Source organism: Malus sylvestris, chromosome 17, assembly GCF_916048215.2.
Source record: "Malus sylvestris chromosome 17, drMalSylv7.2, whole genome shotgun sequence".
In the NCBI taxonomy this organism is placed as follows: Eukaryota; Viridiplantae; Streptophyta; class Magnoliopsida; order Rosales; family Rosaceae; genus Malus; species Malus sylvestris.
In genome coordinates, this window is record NC_062276.1 from 11,236,547 (window position 1) to 11,253,848 (window position 17,302).

Below are 17,302 nucleotides of genomic sequence, written 5' to 3' on the forward strand. Positions count from 1 at the left end.
GAGCGGTAAGTTCCGGTCTCAAATACTTTGAATATGAGACCGGAACCTATGTTTAGAAAATGAACGCGTTAAGTTCCGGTCTCAAATACTTTGGATATGATACCGGAACCTATGTTTGGAAAATGAACTTATATGATCGCCATGTTTGAATTTCCATGGCTATCATATTCATGGAAGCTAGGAATTCTTTCTGATTCATTCCAATAGAATTTGGAAGATGAACTTGCTTGAATGCTTCAACTTGAAATATATCAACATCCGCGGGGATGGTTACGTGATTGCCAAGGTACTGTGGAGGCCACACTCAATCCAAACCCCATAAGATTCAATGCAGAACATCTTAATTAAGGATCACATTAGACTATCCTTTCAGTTTTCTTTTTTTTTTGTTTTTAAACTGAAAACTCATTTGAAAATTATTGAAAATTGAAACCAAATTTTGAATCTTCAGTTTTCATTTGTTTTATATAAATAGTTGTTAAACGAATTTTCAGTTTTCACTTTAAAAAAAAAAAATTAAAACTAAAATGAACTGCTAAATACATATCGTCGGGGAGGAAAAATAGGACCATTCATAGGAGCTGGAGTGGATAAAACAGTACTAATTATGGAAGTGATCAACAACATTGTCAAAGCTCGGGGGGGTGTATCCGTATTCGGCGGAGTAGGTGAAATGTTCTTGATGAGGGGAGATACGACTCACAAACAACCGAGATCGTCCTCTCCTTTTCATAGTAACAAACGCACAAATTCTTATATATCCGAAAGCACCTGCAACCCAGTATAAAAACTAAATACAAACTTAAATAACACATGAATCATCTGTGTTTTGCTTTGCAAACTGCCAAGGGGATAGGAACTAAAATAAATTCCCTGACCAACAACCTCTCAAAAAACCAAGCTTGAAAGCATAAAAACAAGGCCTTCAATCTTCCTGTGCAAAATTAATAACAAGCGAAACAATTAACGAAGTAATCAACCAAAACCTGACGGTCAAACCCAAAAACATAAATATGTAATCTAGTACTGTTTCCCAAGAATGATGCCGATGATCGCAGAAACCACAGCCACTCCCACGATGAACTTAACGCTCATCATTGGGGAAGCCTCGGCAGTATGTGTATGGATATCTGAAGATGATGAGGTTTGAACAGGTGTTGCTTCTGACTTCTTCTTGCTCTTCCTTTTCGATGGAGTTGAAACGGTTGATCCAATGTCCCTGGATTTCACTTCCAGTCCGGCTACACTGCCTCCATCACCCTGCAACATGATCTTTTAAACATAAGTGATTTTAATTTCGCGCTCGAATTCTTGTCAGTTAAAAGCCTTGTGCAGTAGCTGAAAACCTTTTGGTATGGGTTAATGTTTTCGTTTCCCACAAGTTGTTTAGGACAATTAAGTTGGAAAACTTGACAGCCACTTACAACTTAAGATTACATAACTAGTGTATGCTGTTTTCGAAATTTCTACTGCGGTGGTATCTATAAAGGGAGTTGGGAAACAGAAATAAACATACCCTTTCTGTTACTTTGGTATCTGCCAGCTGCAGTTTTTGCTCGAGCTCCTTGACTTGCTTATCTAGAAGTGCGATTTCTTTATTCTTAGCTTCAAGTTCTTCAAGGGAACGCTTCAACGATGCTTCTCGTTCCAGGTCCTTTTGAGAATCTGCTTCTTTCTGTTGAATAGGAAATTCAAACATGGAATGTTGAGAATTGTCATCGTGCAGTTTTAAGTAAAAGAAATCTTAAGCATTGATCGGTGCCTTACCTTTTCAGCAACAGTGGCATGAGCAAGTTGTAACTCGCTATGGAGTTTTGTGACTTGTTCATTCAATAAATCTCTGTCATGGACCTTATGCGCGTGATCCTCCAACTTTGAAGTCAACTCTGCCTCTCTTTCGGCCGCAGCCGCCTTAATGCTTTCAACCTACAATTCATCTGAGTCAGAAAGAATTTTTAAAAAGATGAATGGCTTTCTTTGGCTGCCCCCATCGCATGCAGAAAATAAATATTTATAGGTTGCAGGATAAGAGCCTATTCTGTGGATTTTTTTTCATGAATTGATATTTACCTCTTTTTGCAGTTGAGCTTCAGTTTTCACCAATTTCTCTTCGAGTTCCTTGAGAGAATTCTGCAACAAAGGCTTCTCAGCAACCTCAGCCTTGAGATTTTCAATCTCAGATTTTAAAGCAGCTTCTCCTGCTTTTTGTTCTTTGAGCTGTTCTTCAAGCTCGGATATCACTTGCTGGAGTTCCTTCTTAGTATTTTGATGCACTTCATTAAGCAGGCTGTTCTCATCCATAACCGAAGATATCTGTGGCAAACGAATGTAGCTAATAAGCATAAAGCAACAATAAATAGCCGCAAAATAATAACAAGAAAGTTTGGTGCAAACCTGAGATTGTAGTTTCTGCCCTTCAGAAGAATGCTGCTGCATTAAATCTTCAATAGTCCTTTTTGCAGCCTGAAGTTGTTCAACTGTTTCGTCCTTCTCAACAACTGCAGTAGAATATTTTGCTTCAAGGTCACTTAGTTTGGACTCGTATGTAGACACATCCTCTGTAAGCTTTATATTTGCCTCAGCTAGTTTTCCGCTCTCCTCTTCAAAGTGAGCTGAATTGGTTTGCAGTTCCTCAACAATATTCTCCAGATTCTTCAGCTTTGATAGACTCTCTTCCAGCTCCGCATTTCTGGTTTCAGAAACCGCAGATGTTTCTCGAACTTGCTCTTCATACAATTTTACTTGGCCTTGTAGGGCATTTAGCTTCTCGAGCAATTCATTAGCTTCCAAATCTCTCTGACTGAATCTTCCAATGGCTTCTTGCAATTTCGTCTCTGCTTCCACAATGCGGGCTTCGGAAGCAGAATGAAGGTCTAAGGCTCTCGAGTGCTTATCTGTTAATTCTTCAACAGTGCTCTTGTGCGAAACAAGTTCTCTTGTAGTGACTTCAGTTTCAGATAGAGCAGCATTCAAAGATTCCTGCAATTCATCAATCTTGCATTTCAGCTGAACATTCGTCTCAACTAGCATTTCGTTTTCTGAGAGGGTCTGAGAAGCTTTGTTTTCTGCTTCCAAGATCTGTTTTCTGAGTTCTTCATTTGTACTTTCTGAAGATGCAAATTTAGCCAAGCTGTTGTCCAGCTCTTCTTTCAACGATGCAGACTTCCGCTCTGCTTCAGCAACATGCTCTTCATAAACCTTCACCTGATCTTCTAGAACCTTTAGTTTCTCAAGCAGAGAATTTGCCTCAGCATCCCTGTTAGTGAAGCTCCCTAATGCTTCTTGAAGTTTGATCTCTGAATCCCTCACTAGGGTTTCATGTAGTGCTTGAAGTTCTGAGTTCTTTGACGCTGTTTCCTCTATTACTTTGCCTTGTTGCTCCAGTTGCTCCTCGGCAGATTTGAGTTTCGCTATGACCTCGCCTTCTCTGATTCCAGCAGCATTAAGATCATTTTCAATGCTTTCCAATTTCTCTTGAGTCATCTTCAATTCATCTCTCAAGACCTCCACCAAGTTTTCTGATTCGGAAAACTTCTCAGTAAAACTACTCGATGCATCCTCTAACCTTTTCTTCTCTTCTGTGGCAACATTCAAGGCTTCAAACAACTCCCTTTCCTTTTCGTTGGCCGCTTGCAGTGCAACTTCAAGGCTAGATGTTCTTGCTTGGAATGCCTCGAGTTCAGAGGCAAGTTCAGATACCTTGTTAGAATAATTCTTAGAATCTGCTTCTGCATCCTGACATTTCTTTTCCAACGCAGTTATTTGTTCCTCGAGTTCTTGAATTCTGTACCTCTCTGTTTCAAGCATTAACTCCAGCTCGCTCACCTTTTTACCAGTATCCTCCACTTTGGTATGAGAAATTTGGACCAAATCTTCAAGTTCGAGGCTTCGCTGATGGTGTTCACTGGCCCGGCCCTCATGTTCAGCACATTTCTCGGAGGCAGTCTTCAGTTCCTCCTGAAGCTCTGAATATTGCAAAGTTGTCTGGTTTAACTCAGATTCCAGCTGGCCTATCTTCTCTTGGTATTCTTGCACCTGACCGGTCAGCTGTTTCTTTTCTTCCTCGACCTCGCTCAATGTAGTATTGAGTGCAGATATTTTTTGAGAGAATTCTTCCAGACCACTCTCAGCAATTCCTCGGTTCAGCTCTACCGCATTTAACTGTTGCTCAAGCTCTACATTCTTTTGTTCTACAGCTATAAAGCGCGTCTCAAGCTCTCTCAGTTGCGATTTTGCCTCCTCCGCTGCTGCATTTGAAGCTTGAATAATTGCTTCAAGTTCAAGATTCTTTTCAGTAGCAGTTGCAAAAGCAGTTTCTGATTCCTTATGGAGCTCTTCCAGCGACTTCAACTTCTGTTCAAGCTCGGCATTGTTTGACAAAGATTGAGACAAAAGATCATCTTTTTTACCGAAGTTCTCTTCCGAAAGCTTCAATTTTTCTTCGAGATCACTGCACAGCTCCTTCATCAGCTGCACATTACCGGTGAGATCTGCCACAGCTGCTTCCAGAGCTTCTTTTTCTTTGGTTACTATTGCCAAATTCTCCTGTGCAGCTACGGCCCGTTCTTCTTGAGTTTTTCGTGCGGCTTCAACTAATTCCTTGGCACTCCATTCCTCCTGTAGCTTCAACTTGATTTCTTCCAATTCAGAAACCTTTGCTTGAAGATCTTCTTTAGTTGAGGCAAACAGATTTTCAAGAGCGGAAATATCTTCCTTCACTTGAGATTCCGAGGCCTTTTTCAGGCTCAATTCCTCAGTCAGTTCATTTATCAGAGCTTCCTTAGCCGAGAGTTTCTCCTCCAGGTCCACGCCTTGAGACTTTGATAGAGCCAGCTCTTCTTGGACAGCAGAAAGCTCGGCAGCGGTAGAACTGAGTGCTTCTTTGACTTTTTCATCTTCGGCAATCTTTTCATACAGGCCCTTGAGTTCTCCTTGTATCGAAGCCATCTGATCTTCCATCTCTTTCGCACTCAACTTTGTTGCTTCGAGCAGTTTCTCGAACTCCAAGGCCCTCTTTGTCTCAGATTCAGCATGTGAACCACTTTGCTTGTGCAGGTCCTCAAACTTTTGCACCTCGCAGGCAGAACTCTGCAGCTCTTGCTCCAATTCCTGCATCCTCTTTCTCGAGCTTTCAAGCTCAAGATTGAGACCATCAAACGATTCCTTCACCCCGATCAGATCCTTGTGCTTTTCTTCTTGAGCTTGCAATGCCTCTTGCAAAACATTGAGCTGCGAACTGTATTTCTCCTCGGCTTCAGTGATTTGCTCTTGCAATTTCTTATGAGTGAGTTCGAGCTCTTCATACTTCTTTCCGCTTTCTCCCAGCTTCTCCTTCGTAAGCAAGACCTCATGCTTCAGCTCAGAGTTCTCTGATTCGGAATGCTTCAATGCACCAGCCAACCTTTCGACTTCAACCTCAAGGTCACTCAACTTCTCCCGCGCTTCTAGCAATTCTCTGCTCGAACTGCTCGAGCTTCTCTCAATAACAGATGGCTTGTCGTCCTCCACCAATGCTGTTTCAGCAGCATGAGAACCATCCTTCACATCTATCGATTCTCTCTCAACTTTTATGAACTCTCCATCAAAGGTTGCTTCCTCCTCTTCATTCCTCCTTTCTTTTTCAACCGGAGGCACTTCCCCATTCGATACCTACATCAAAAAAAAAAAAAAAAAAACATTCAAAATCGATTCAAATCCATGCAAAATCAAATGATCCCACGAAAGGCTTAAATTACAGATCGTAGATTGCGGTTACCTTGATCGCTTCGGCATCTGTAGTCTCGGCATCATCAGCAACCTTCATCGGGGTTTCGGGAATCACTTGTGCTTCTTCCATATTTTACCAAATTTTCACCTACCCCACTTGCTTCCCTGTGATTTTAGAACAACAACTTCATCAGACTCGTCGGTGGCTAATCTAACAAAATCTATCATTTGACAAAAAAACTTCATCAGACTTGTCTAAAAAGAAATCATCATCTTAATTGCTACACTTTCTTTTTCTAGGAAAATTCTTTTACGTGAAGGCTTTTGCAATAATGCATGAAAAATGGGTAGGGGCACTTCTGTAATTTGGATCACAAGGAGAGGACAGGTCACAGGACCGCTTTGTAAACTGTGGGCCGGACAAAGACAAACAATCTGACGTGGAATCCAAACAGGGACCCATCAGCATCATGGCACGGAATGTCAATTCAATTATTTTTCATAAATTAAAAGTAAAAAAAAAAAATCTCAATTTCTAGTCAATTATTCAGGCTACTTCTAACATCAATACATGTTAAAAGAGGTTGAAAACTTTAAGTTTTAACGAAAATGAAAAAATAAAAGGTAAAATAAATAGTACCATGATTGATTTTTTAGTGTAAAAATATGATTTTTCGTTAAAGTAAACAGCACCAGAAGCTTTTCGTTAAAGTTATCTAACTAATACTAGTAAGGGTAAATGTTATTCATACAATTATTTTTACCTCCCAGTCTTACACATTCTTGTTAGTTTTTTGTCATTGATCTTCTTCACTTCTTTTTATCTAATGGCCGAAAATTGAAGAGGGAGTGTGAGAAGTTAAAAAGGATGCATGAATAGCACTACCCTTAATAAAACATAGGTTCTAGGTTTTTGGCCCCCATTCAGATAAGCTAGATAATCACAACTCGAGCTAATAACACTACGCAACTGTGGAACCATACTCTCTGATACCCCAAAATGAAAAAGCCAATAGGAAAACATCTTAATTAGTTTTAAGGTAAGATCAAAGGTGGTGCTATTAGACACTACTTGTTGCCTTCCACATATTCTTCTTAATTTACAGATCGAATAAATTAAAAAAAATCAAATAAAAGAAAAACACCACTTGTTACCTTCCACATATTTTTCTTAATTTACAATTATCAAATTGAATAAATTAAAAAAAATCAAATAAAAAAATTAACAGAGAAAAAAAACGATATGTGTGAAATAGCACCACCCAAGATCAAAACCACCTGCTGCCTGCCATTTTTTGTCACTTAACTAGTGATGATCTTAACATGTGGAACGATTTAGTATGTGGGACCCAAAATACTTCATTCAACCCCATCTTCTAAGAATTCATTTTTAATATAAAGGATTGCATCATTACATGGCTTTAAAAAAAAATGATAAAATTGGAAAAAAAAAAAAAAAAAAGCTGTACATCTTTGAATCTCTAGAGACATCTGGACCCTCCGTTGCTAATTCACAAAAAGTGAAGCACACAGTGGGTGCTGGCCTGCCACTTACAAGGTTGGTCCGTCCGGAAAGAGATCATCTCCGGATCTCTTCCTTTTAATTCATCAAGTTTGAAGATTCGGATTATTGAAATTTGATCTAACGGTTAAAAATAGTGGCCTATTTTAAAAATTATAATAATTTTAATCGTTAGATCAAATTTCAATAACCCGAATCTTTAATCTTGATGAATTAGGAAAAATAGATCCGGAGAGCATCCCTTTCCGATCCGTCCATCCTTTATTTTTTGGCTGTATTTTTTTTTTTATATTTGAATTGACAGATCACAGACAGACCCTATCTTTTCTTAATTTCCTTTCCAAGTTGATGACCAAAAAGAAGAAAACAAAGAAAATTAAAAAGATTGTTTCAAAGTTAAAGCAGCAAGGAGACATCATTTTCTTTCTTAATTTTGTTTTCCTATTTCAGGTTTTTTTATATATAAATATTATCTGCAATAAGAGACTAGAGGATTGGCCTAAAACTCACAACAGATTAACAATAATATGATTCAAATTCATTTTTTACGAGAATCAAACCTAGAACTCTCAAATTTTTTTAACAGATCCTAAATCACCATTTTTAACTCCTTAATTACATAAAGAGGCATACCAATTATCTTTGACAAATGGAGAAAAAATTAGGTGGCCACTAACCACGGGCCAAGGCCACTAATTAAGGTTGATCATCAAGATCAACTTTGACATGACATAGACGCTATAACATGAATAGGGCGAGAAGGAACGAGATCAACTAAGTCCTTCTAATTAATTAATTCTCGATTTTTCAGATATTAGATTATCTGACTAATCTCATGACACATACGTCAGCAATCGCACGAGATGTCAAGAGTGAGTAAATTACATATTTACATACATACAATACGTAGCATCTTTTTCTCCATCTTACATTTACTACTATTTTTGCTACTAGTAATTCAATAACATTAGAAATAAAAACTTGACTAAAACTAAATAAATTTATATTTAATTTAATTTAATTTAATTAAGAGCTGGAATCCAAGTGGAACTCGAAGTTTCGAACTGCAAAAAATGGGTATAAAAAAAAATTGGGAGTTTTTTTGTGTTTGTTAAACATTCAGTTTCAGTTTTTTTTCACTAAACCGACTTTTTTTCACATCTGTTTTATATAAAAGTTTACCAAACTTTTTTTTTTCAAAAGCACTTTTACCAAAAAATTTACTTTTATTTCACATCTACTTATTCTCAGAGTACAGCATAATTAGTTTTTTTTTAAGCACAACAATACTAAATCAGCCCTAAACAAACCTCAAATATATTAAATTTACCAATAAATTCATACTTTATTAACCCTTTAATAGCGATCTAAACAGCTAAGACGACTAAAATCTCCACCTAACCCCCTAATTAAATAAAAATTAATTTCGAGATTTATTTCTCCTGTTTCTGCAAGGATCTCAAAGCAACAGACTGGTCAAACAAAAGAATGAACCAATTGGACTTTCTCATCAAAATAAAAATGAACATAGAAACTGAAGCAGATAAATGATCATCAACCAGCAATTCCAAGGTGAAAGAATTATGATATGGTGATGGTTTATTCGAAGACCTTTGTTTTTTTACAAGACGATATTCTAAACTACTCTAACTTACGGTACCGCGCGGCGGTATTAGTTTCACTGAACAACTGGCCTAACCCATTTGCAGATCCATTCAGAGACTTCAAAGACACAAACTTTGACATAAAAAAACACATAAAAATCCTCATATGAAATTATCAATCCAATCCAGATATAAATCAAATTCTCAAATTTTGACAAAATCCAAACCAAACCCAGATTCCATCATCACCCTATGATCGATGAAAGCTTGATGCTTGATCAAATCAAAACACCACAAACAAAAGAATAACAAAACCTCTGCATCAGTCAGTAAAAACAGAGCAACCATGCACAAAATAAATAGAAAAAGAAAAAACAAAATAAGCAGAGAGAGATTGATGGGTTACCTAATGAAGTTTTGATCGGATTCTCCTGATATTTCTGGGAAGCTTTTTTTGTTGTTTTTTCTCGACAGACGAAGAACAAATGGAGCGATTAGGATTTTGGAGGAAGGTGATGAGGACTATGAAGGTGAAAAAACAAAATGAAAAGGGCAGAGGAGTAGCGAGAGAGAGAGAGAGAGATTCCAACTATATAAATACGAGTGAGCGGGCAGAGGGTACACCCTTAGTGCCGTGGAAGAGATTTTTCAGTGTGAACATCATTATATAAATCGTGTTATATGTGTGTTAAAAGTTAATAACTAAAAAAAATATTTGACATCATTTCTATTAAAACACATGATGTATCACTTGTGTTCCGAATACAATTACAAATTTTTCGTGCCGTGGGACCTCTTTGGGGGGAATCGGACAGTAGCAGCTGCTTTGCTATCTTCGCAGACTCTTAACCTCCGATTTCGTTTGAATTACAAGGAAGGACATCCAGAGACGCAAATTGTATGTTGATTTGGGATTTGTGATTTTCCCCTTATTTTTTGTTATTTTTTGACGTGTTTGGATTTTAGACCTATGGATTTCAACTGAATCTTTTTTTTCAACTGTTCAAATCTGTGGATTTGAAGCCTCTTGATTCTACAATCCATTGTTTGGACATAATACTTAAAGGTAGGAATTTGAATTTTAGGTATAAATAGAGAAACTTTTAGACATCAATGATAGAATGATTTCATTAATAAGAAACGAACATGCAAGAGGGTGTCATATTAGATACATATTCTTCAGTGACCAAATCTTTGATCTGGGGAGAAATTTGCACAATTAATTCACCAGATAAACCTCTACATAGCTACCACAAACACGAATAGCGAACAATGCAAATCTAACGTAAAGACAATATAAACGTCAAGTTTGGTACTGAATGGCACACAAAGACATCTCTCAAACAAGCGAGGCCACAAAAATCATTGCGAAAACAACAATGCCACAACAAATTGCCGAAGCAACCACAAAACAATAAAACTAGCTAATCTGAAAATTAAACCACAAATTAGCTCGTTTCATAGCCAGGGCAACACCACTTTTGAACATATTTGTATAGAAAAGACACCACATATGTGGCCAAGTAAGGCGGCTCAGCCACGGGTAGGCTGAGCACAGCCACCATGGAGAATGATTTGTAAGAAATGGATCTGACCTATCATAACCATAATCTTGCCCACAACCAAGAATCAAGGCCAAATTCGAAGGCCAACCCGGATTTGGAAAGAATACACCAACAAAATTTGGAGGGTTGTTTGTAAAAATGTGAGAGAGAGGATGAAAGAATGGGGAACACGATGTAGCACCAAGGAGAGCGCCTGATGGGCAGGCAAAGACCAGAACAGGGAAGGGAAACATAGGTGATGTGGGGGACGGAAGAAAGGAGAAGGGTGATGTAGTGAATTGAGCGATAGAAAGAAAGGAAGAGACGGGAATAAGGACTATACGAAGGTTTAGAGTTTAGAAGGCTGCCCAGGCCCAACCTAAATCAAGGGACTGACAACTGTGAGGCTTTGAGATCTAGAGTTTTTGGAAAAGAAAGGTTATGTGACAAGAGATTCATTTTTGAGATCTAGGTCTCGTAAATTCTGAGAAGTTATGTGATAAGAGAAATGTTAAAGAAACTCTTTCAAAGTAGGATTCTCTATGAACTATTTGTCATCTCATAGTTTATTATGATTTTCCGTGCCTATTGTGGAGCCAAAAATAATCACAAGGTGACATGTGGATTTTTGGATAAAAGATGACAAAAATACCCTTAAGGCATACCAAAATTCCTACGCGCAAGCAGCGGACAATCATCCGTCAATCAAGTCAAAAGTGTCCAAAATAGGTAACCAATTCAAAGATATTCTCATCCATCCTTATCTTAGGTAATTATTTTATAACCTACATAACATTCCATTTAAGTGGAGGTTAATTGGCTAATTAGTGGATTAATCCATTAATCACCAATTAAATCACCCATTACACCCAAAAAAGTAACCTAGGGCCGGCCACTCTTTCTTCCAAAGAGGGTCGGTCATGGTCTATAAATAGGACTCCATTTTCTGTAAAAAGGGAGTTCCAACACTCTTGCAAAGCTCCCAAAAAGCTCTCTAAACATTTTCTCTCTAAATTCTAACTTTGGCATTGGAGGTTCTTCGGCCAAAGCCCCCCCATTCATCATGGGCGCGTGAGGCTTTTGGCCTTAACCAAAGGTGTTAATTGTTTTGTAGGTGCAATTTTGTCCAAGATCAAGGAGGGAGAAATTTACATCCACAAATTGGTGCTTTCATTGAGAGAAGAAATCCACACTCGTAGAAGACTCTCGCATAAAAAAGGTTTTTCTCTATTTTCTAGTTTACTTGTATTTTTTTCATATGTTCTTATTATTAGAATTTTGTATTTGCAAAGATTATTTGATAAAACATAAAAGAAGAATACAATGGCTAGAAATTTAGAAAATGCCACGAGTGAAAATTCCAATATCCAAGGAATGGGACCATGGCGATCCACGATGCTAAATGCGACAATAAGTGGAGCGGCACCACCACCACGAGTTTCCACCACAGGAAACACCGCGGTGGCTCCGTTGCGAGGTCCATGGTACCTTCACCACGGCCTGAGCCATGCCATCCAAAGCTCACGATACTAAGGCCACAACCCAAGCCTAACGCTAACTCAACGTGTTGCCAAGCTGAGCCCAAGCTTCGCACCCATGTGCATCATACTCTGAGAAGCCTGCTCCCGCCAAGCAACCCACTCTTGTGGCCCAGCCTGCTCCCGCCGAGTAGCCCATTCTTATGGCCCAGCCTGTTCCAACCGTGCAGCCCAATCTCGTGGCCCAGCCTGTTCCCGTGGCCTTCCAAGCAGCCCAAATCAATCCAAGATTAGTTCAACCATCTCGGTTTCAAATTTTCGGACCGACAATCGAACCAGGAGCATTTTCACCACATTTTTCTTCAGATTTGACATTTCCCAACTTAAATCTCGCGCCCAAAGTCTACCACACTTCCACTGTTCAAGAAGACGCATTTATTTCAAGTTATTCCCACCCAAATGGAGAACAACACTTGTCTCAACAAGTCATAGAGTTGACGAGCTTTCTCACACAACAGACGACCTTGGGGAACCAGCTCTTATAGCGCACCGAGATGCAACATGCCCCATACAAGGGTGTCATGAAGTAGGACAAGGGCAGACAAAGAACCTCTCCAGCAGCGTCCCGGAAAGCAGCCACTCAACCAGCTACGAACCAAGCGTTCAGGCAATGTACACTCTCGATTAGGCCCCCGAGATAGCGTATACTCTCGTCTTAAAGTGCAGAGGAGCGTGCACTCTCGACTAGGCCCACAGACGAGCATACATTCACGGTTGGGGTCACACTCCAATAGTCAACATGAGCAACCTTCCAAGCGAAGTGTTCATTCGCGACTAAGCCCGCAAAGAGCATCATCCACCTCACATCGGAGTAGGTAACACGACGAACTGAGAGAAATAGTCACTCAATACGGCTTAAGTTCAACTGGCAGCCTGCGAAGAACTCACTCACATGCTAGGAACGTGCTACGTGCACCTCATCTGCATTATAGACAAACCAAACACATGGAAGAGCAACCTAGACCAGCAAGTCACGGTTGGGGGCAGCCGAGAGCTCCACTGCCTCAACAAAGGAAAATTCAAGAAGAAATAGAAAGACTCTTGACCAAACGATTGCTCAATTTCCAACGCAACAAGGTCCTCGCCGATGCACTACGACGAAACATGACCAACATAAGTAGGTCACCCTTCACGGACAAGATCGAGCAGGCAGAACCTCCACACGAGTTCAGCATGCCATATTTCATATCTTTCAAAGGGGATAAAGACCTAGAGAGACACTTAAAGCACTACCGAAGTGCAATGATCCTCTATCGAAACAACGATGATCTCATGTGCAAGTTATTCACCACCACTCTACAAGGCGAGGCGCAAGATTAGTTCTACACCCTGTGGCCACAATCCATCCGGAATTTTGACGAACTTTCTTTGGTTTTCATCAAAGAATATTCATCCTGTCACTCGATCAAAAAGAAGTCCGACCATTTGTTCGATGTCAAGAAGAACCCAAAGGAGTCGCTTCCTGACTATGTGAGGAGGTTCAAAGCAGATAAGGCAAGGATAGTCGGATGCAACGACTCGATAGCTAAAGCAGTATTCCAAAAAGGACTTCTAACAGACCACCTACTGTTTGGAAAACTGATAATGAAAGAAGATTTAACTCTGGCAGACTCTTTCACTCTGGCAAAAAAGCATGCACTTTGGGACGAAGTTCGCCGATGCCCATTCAAGGCAAATCTGAGCGATCTTGAATATGAAATTCCCCACTACTCCGAAGGAGATTCAAAGTCTGACTGGATGAGCAGTCACATCTGAAACAGCAATAAGCTTTACCATCATATGAGAAGAGTTGAGGGCCCGACTACTTGTATTCCACAGTTTAAAAGCTCTCATCGATGTTATCAGTTGTATTCCACAGTTTAAAAGCTCTCATTGATGTTATCAGAAATTCAAAAGCTTAACTTTGGCGATAGTTGTTGCAACCCGGAAGCTCAAGTTTTACTTTCAAACGCATGTAGTCATCCTTATGACGTACTATTCCACCCAATCCAGACACGCGACGATAAAGGCGTAAACCCTGGTGGATGCAAAGTTTTCTGATGAACGCAACAACTCGGCCCAAAAGACACGCCAAGGGTAGACGAACACTGGAATAACACACTCAGAAGCAAGTTTTGTCCTCGTCACCCTTAAAGATTCTACATAAGAGCAACATGTACCGGTAGTTGAGTACCACCTCCTGTTGCGCACCACACGGCCCTAGCCGACCCTTGCTCAATGATTCAACTCTAGAGTGGCCCAATACCGGCAGTTGAGCATCTCTTGCTGCATGTGACATGGCCCCATCTCCACAACTCCATACTTCGAGCCTAGATGACGCAACAGAGCGGCCCAACGATGCCTCGGAAGTAGCCGAGCACACTCTAGCCCCGCCTGCTTCACCCCATGGAGACTTTTGGAATTTGCATGTCGACGACGTATCCAACTACAAAAGTTTAGGAGCAGACGTGGTCTTTGTCACCCCAAGTGGTTCGATGGCCGAGTAGGCGATCATTCTAGGTTTCAAAGCATCCAATAACGAAACAGAGTATGAAGCCCCACTAGCAGGCCTTTGAATGACAAAAGACTTAGCGGTGAAAAAGCTTTCAATTCATTCTGATTCCCAGCTAATCACTAGCCATACTACTTGGGGCAAAGGCATGCTGATCGTGGCAACCGACTACTTCACCAAATAGGTAAAAGCAGAGCCCATGACAACCACGATTCAGACGGATATAGAGCGCTTCATATGGAGGAACATCATTTTCCGATTTGGCATCCTTTAATCCATCATCACCGACAACGGCCCGTAATTCGTGGGCAAAGATTTGACGAAGTTAGTCCAAAAATATGGCATCAAGCAGCACATGTCTACGCCAAGATATCCTCAAGGCAATTGGTGGGCCAAAACATCCACCAAGATGATCCTCGACTGCCACAAGAAATCCCCCACCAACAAGAAAAGAAAATGGCCACACGAACTCCTTAGATGTCTATAGGCATATCGCACCACCAAAAGACGAGCAACCGGTGAGACTCATTTCTCTTTGGCATTTGGCTCAGAAGCAATCGTTCATCCCAATGTTATCAAGCCAAGTATCAACACTTTACCACCAAGCATTGAGCAGAAAAAAGATGGCCACAAGCTTAGATCCAGCAGAGGAGAAATGCGAGCAGACTATCACCCGCATCGCACCCTACCAGCAGCAGTTCCTCTCCAGCTACAACAAAAGGGCAAAGACCCGACAGTTCCAGCCCGAAAATCTAGTCCTAAGAAAAGCCTTTATCACTGCCCGCAGAGAAGGTTCCAAAAAGATGGATCCCATCTGGGAATGTCCGTATAAGATCAGCAGAGTAGGCGGCAAGAGTAATTACACCCTCGCCACCATGAAACGATAAAAATATCAAAAAGAAGTGGAGCGCCTACAATCTGAAGAAGTACCATGTGTGACCTCCCGCTACATTAAAGCCCGAAGACTCAAAAAGCTCGACGGGCACCACCTCACAAGCCGAAGACTATCAAGTTATTATGCAGTTCCTACCTTACAGCTAAGTTCTCGTTCGATTCACTCGTTTTTCAATAAGGAATTCAGAAGTAATCAAAACTTGGCTCAATTGCATGCTTACAACAACTGATCACTCATGCACTTCAAAAGAAGACTGCGCCCTTCTTAGGGACTCATCGCAAGAATGGGGCACCCGAGGAACCAATTATGCTCTCCAGTGCGAGAGGGTAAACTAATTGCTTTCCAGTGTGATAGGGTAAACCAATTCCCCAACGCCCACATGGGTCAGCTCTTCAAGACGGAAGGATAAACTTTACACTCCGAATATCCAAACGTGGATGAGCCTGGCTGTCCTAGTATAACCAGATGCACAATGGCTTACACCGAGATTCCTAGAAGTAGCCACAATGGTCTTTTTCAAGGCTTAGCTAACTAAAGGATATGGGTCTCTTGGCCTAATTTGTGGGGAATCGGGCCCTAGAGACGGATGGGGCACAGTACGCAGTATGCCCTACAGATGGCTGCCCTGGAACCCTAAAGCTCCTACCAAGTGCACTACGGTAGCCTACGGTTTCTAGAAGACTGCCTACGGCTTGCCTCGAGCAGTAAAGCCGCACTAGACTTATACAACCGCACATTCTTATGAAAGGTTAAACAAGTTAGCGCGCATATACGAAGTTTTATCCACTGGTGACATGTTACGTAGTCGATAAGCTTCACCTCTGCCAAGCGCCGAACAACCTACACCAAGTCCTAAAATGTTGTGATACTTGCTACGCAACTTACGGAATTAGAGAAAGCCAAGGTTAACAGCCTAGTGGTTACGCGGACTTGTTTGCTTCTGTAAGTAAGCCATCAGGCTGCTAACCCTATGGCTAACAACTTTGCAAAGTTCTACACCAACACCTACGGCTGCATAGGCTACGCTAGCTTGTCTGCTTATAAAAAAGTAACATGTCTGCCACTGGTCTATCAAGTCTAAAGGTTAGGGTATGAACAAAAGAAGCGAAGATGAAGAAAAGTGAATGAAACATGTTTATAAATAATTAGCAAAGGCCGGAGGAGTTCAAGCAAAACAAGAGTTATAAGCTGCTCATTCTTCTCAAGTAGACGGACACGCTGTAGCTCATCCACTTCCTTCTTCAAACTTTCGTTGATCTTCAGTACATCGTGAAGTTCCAACGCTTGGGGTTCAAGCCTATTGACGATTCTCTTGAAGTGGATCACTTGATTATAAACAGCAATCAACTCTTCATCCTTTTGTGAACAAGAAAATTTCTTGAAACAAGAACAACGTGTACAAAGAAAATTTTTGGGGTTAATGGATTTTTAGGGTTACAATCTCTTTATAACTTGATCCTCTAATTCAATCTCCATAAGGTGTTGATTTGTGGATGTGAGGTTGATCCAAATGCCGTCGATGCTTGATCTTGGATGAACGGTTGAAAGTTTCTTCAAAGGCTTTTGGGCTTGATCTTGAAGAACGGTTGTGCGGATTTCTTCAAGGGCTTTTGGGTTTGATCTTTAAGGTTGACGGATGAACAAATCTTCAAGGGCTTTTGGGCTTGATCTTGAAGAACGGTTGTGTGGATTTGTTGATGTTGTTGATCCAAAATGGTCGTTAGGGCTTGATCTTAGGATAAACGGATGATGAACGATGAACACTTTCTTCAAGGGCCGTCGATGCTTGATCTTGAATTGGTGAAAGTTCTTCAAGGGCCGTTGGGGCTTGATCTTGAAAGAAGATTTGACAAAGAACGAAAATGGCTTTCTTGATCCTTGGGGATTTGCTTGAGAGCTTTAGAGTTTCAAAGCTTCAAGGTTTTGGGGAATTCTCTTCCAATTTGGGAGTAGAGAAATGTATTTGTGAATTTTAGGATAGGATGATTGATACCTTGATGGA

At 40.5% G+C, this 17,302-nt stretch overlaps 1 protein-coding gene across 3 annotated transcripts; it reads right to left on the minus strand.

Moving 5' to 3' along the window:
- Positions 1–726: 726 nt before the first annotated feature.
- On the minus strand, positions 727–9,434 carry LOC126611052 (uncharacterized). 3 transcript variants are annotated; one of them, XM_050279235.1, is made up of 7 exons: positions 9,239–9,434; positions 5,756–5,871; positions 2,395–5,649; positions 2,071–2,313; positions 1,768–1,926; positions 1,517–1,675; positions 727–1,272 (listed from the first exon to the last, which is right to left on the minus strand). In XM_050279235.1, exons 2-7 carry the CDS (start codon positions 5,834–5,836, stop codon positions 1,021–1,023), a joined length of 4,149 nt encoding a protein of 1,382 aa, XP_050135192.1. In that variant the 5' UTR covers positions 5,837–5,871; positions 9,239–9,434; the 3' UTR covers positions 727–1,020. The 3 variants fall into 3 exon arrangements, with proteins under 3 accessions (XP_050135192.1, XP_050135193.1, XP_050135194.1); XM_050279236.1 differs by having other exon boundaries at positions 5,756–5,927; XM_050279237.1 differs by having other exon boundaries at positions 727–1,260; positions 9,239–9,431.
- Positions 9,435–17,302: the final 7,868 nt, after the last annotated feature.

Excerpts from the sequence above, each read along its gene's own strand:
- LOC126611052 (XM_050279235.1), bottom strand. The coding sequence starts at position 5,836 with ATGGAAGAAGCACAAGTGATTCCCGAAACCCCGATGAAGGTTGCTGAT. Across the intron at positions 2,314-2,394 it reads GGCAGAAACTACAATCTCAG|ATATCTTCGGTTATGGATGA; the intron begins GTTTGCACCAAA and ends CGTTTGCCACAG. Across the intron at positions 1,676-1,767 it reads ATGCCACTGTTGCTGAAAAG|AAAGAAGCAGATTCTCAAAA; the intron begins GTAAGGCACCGA and ends CCTATTCAACAG.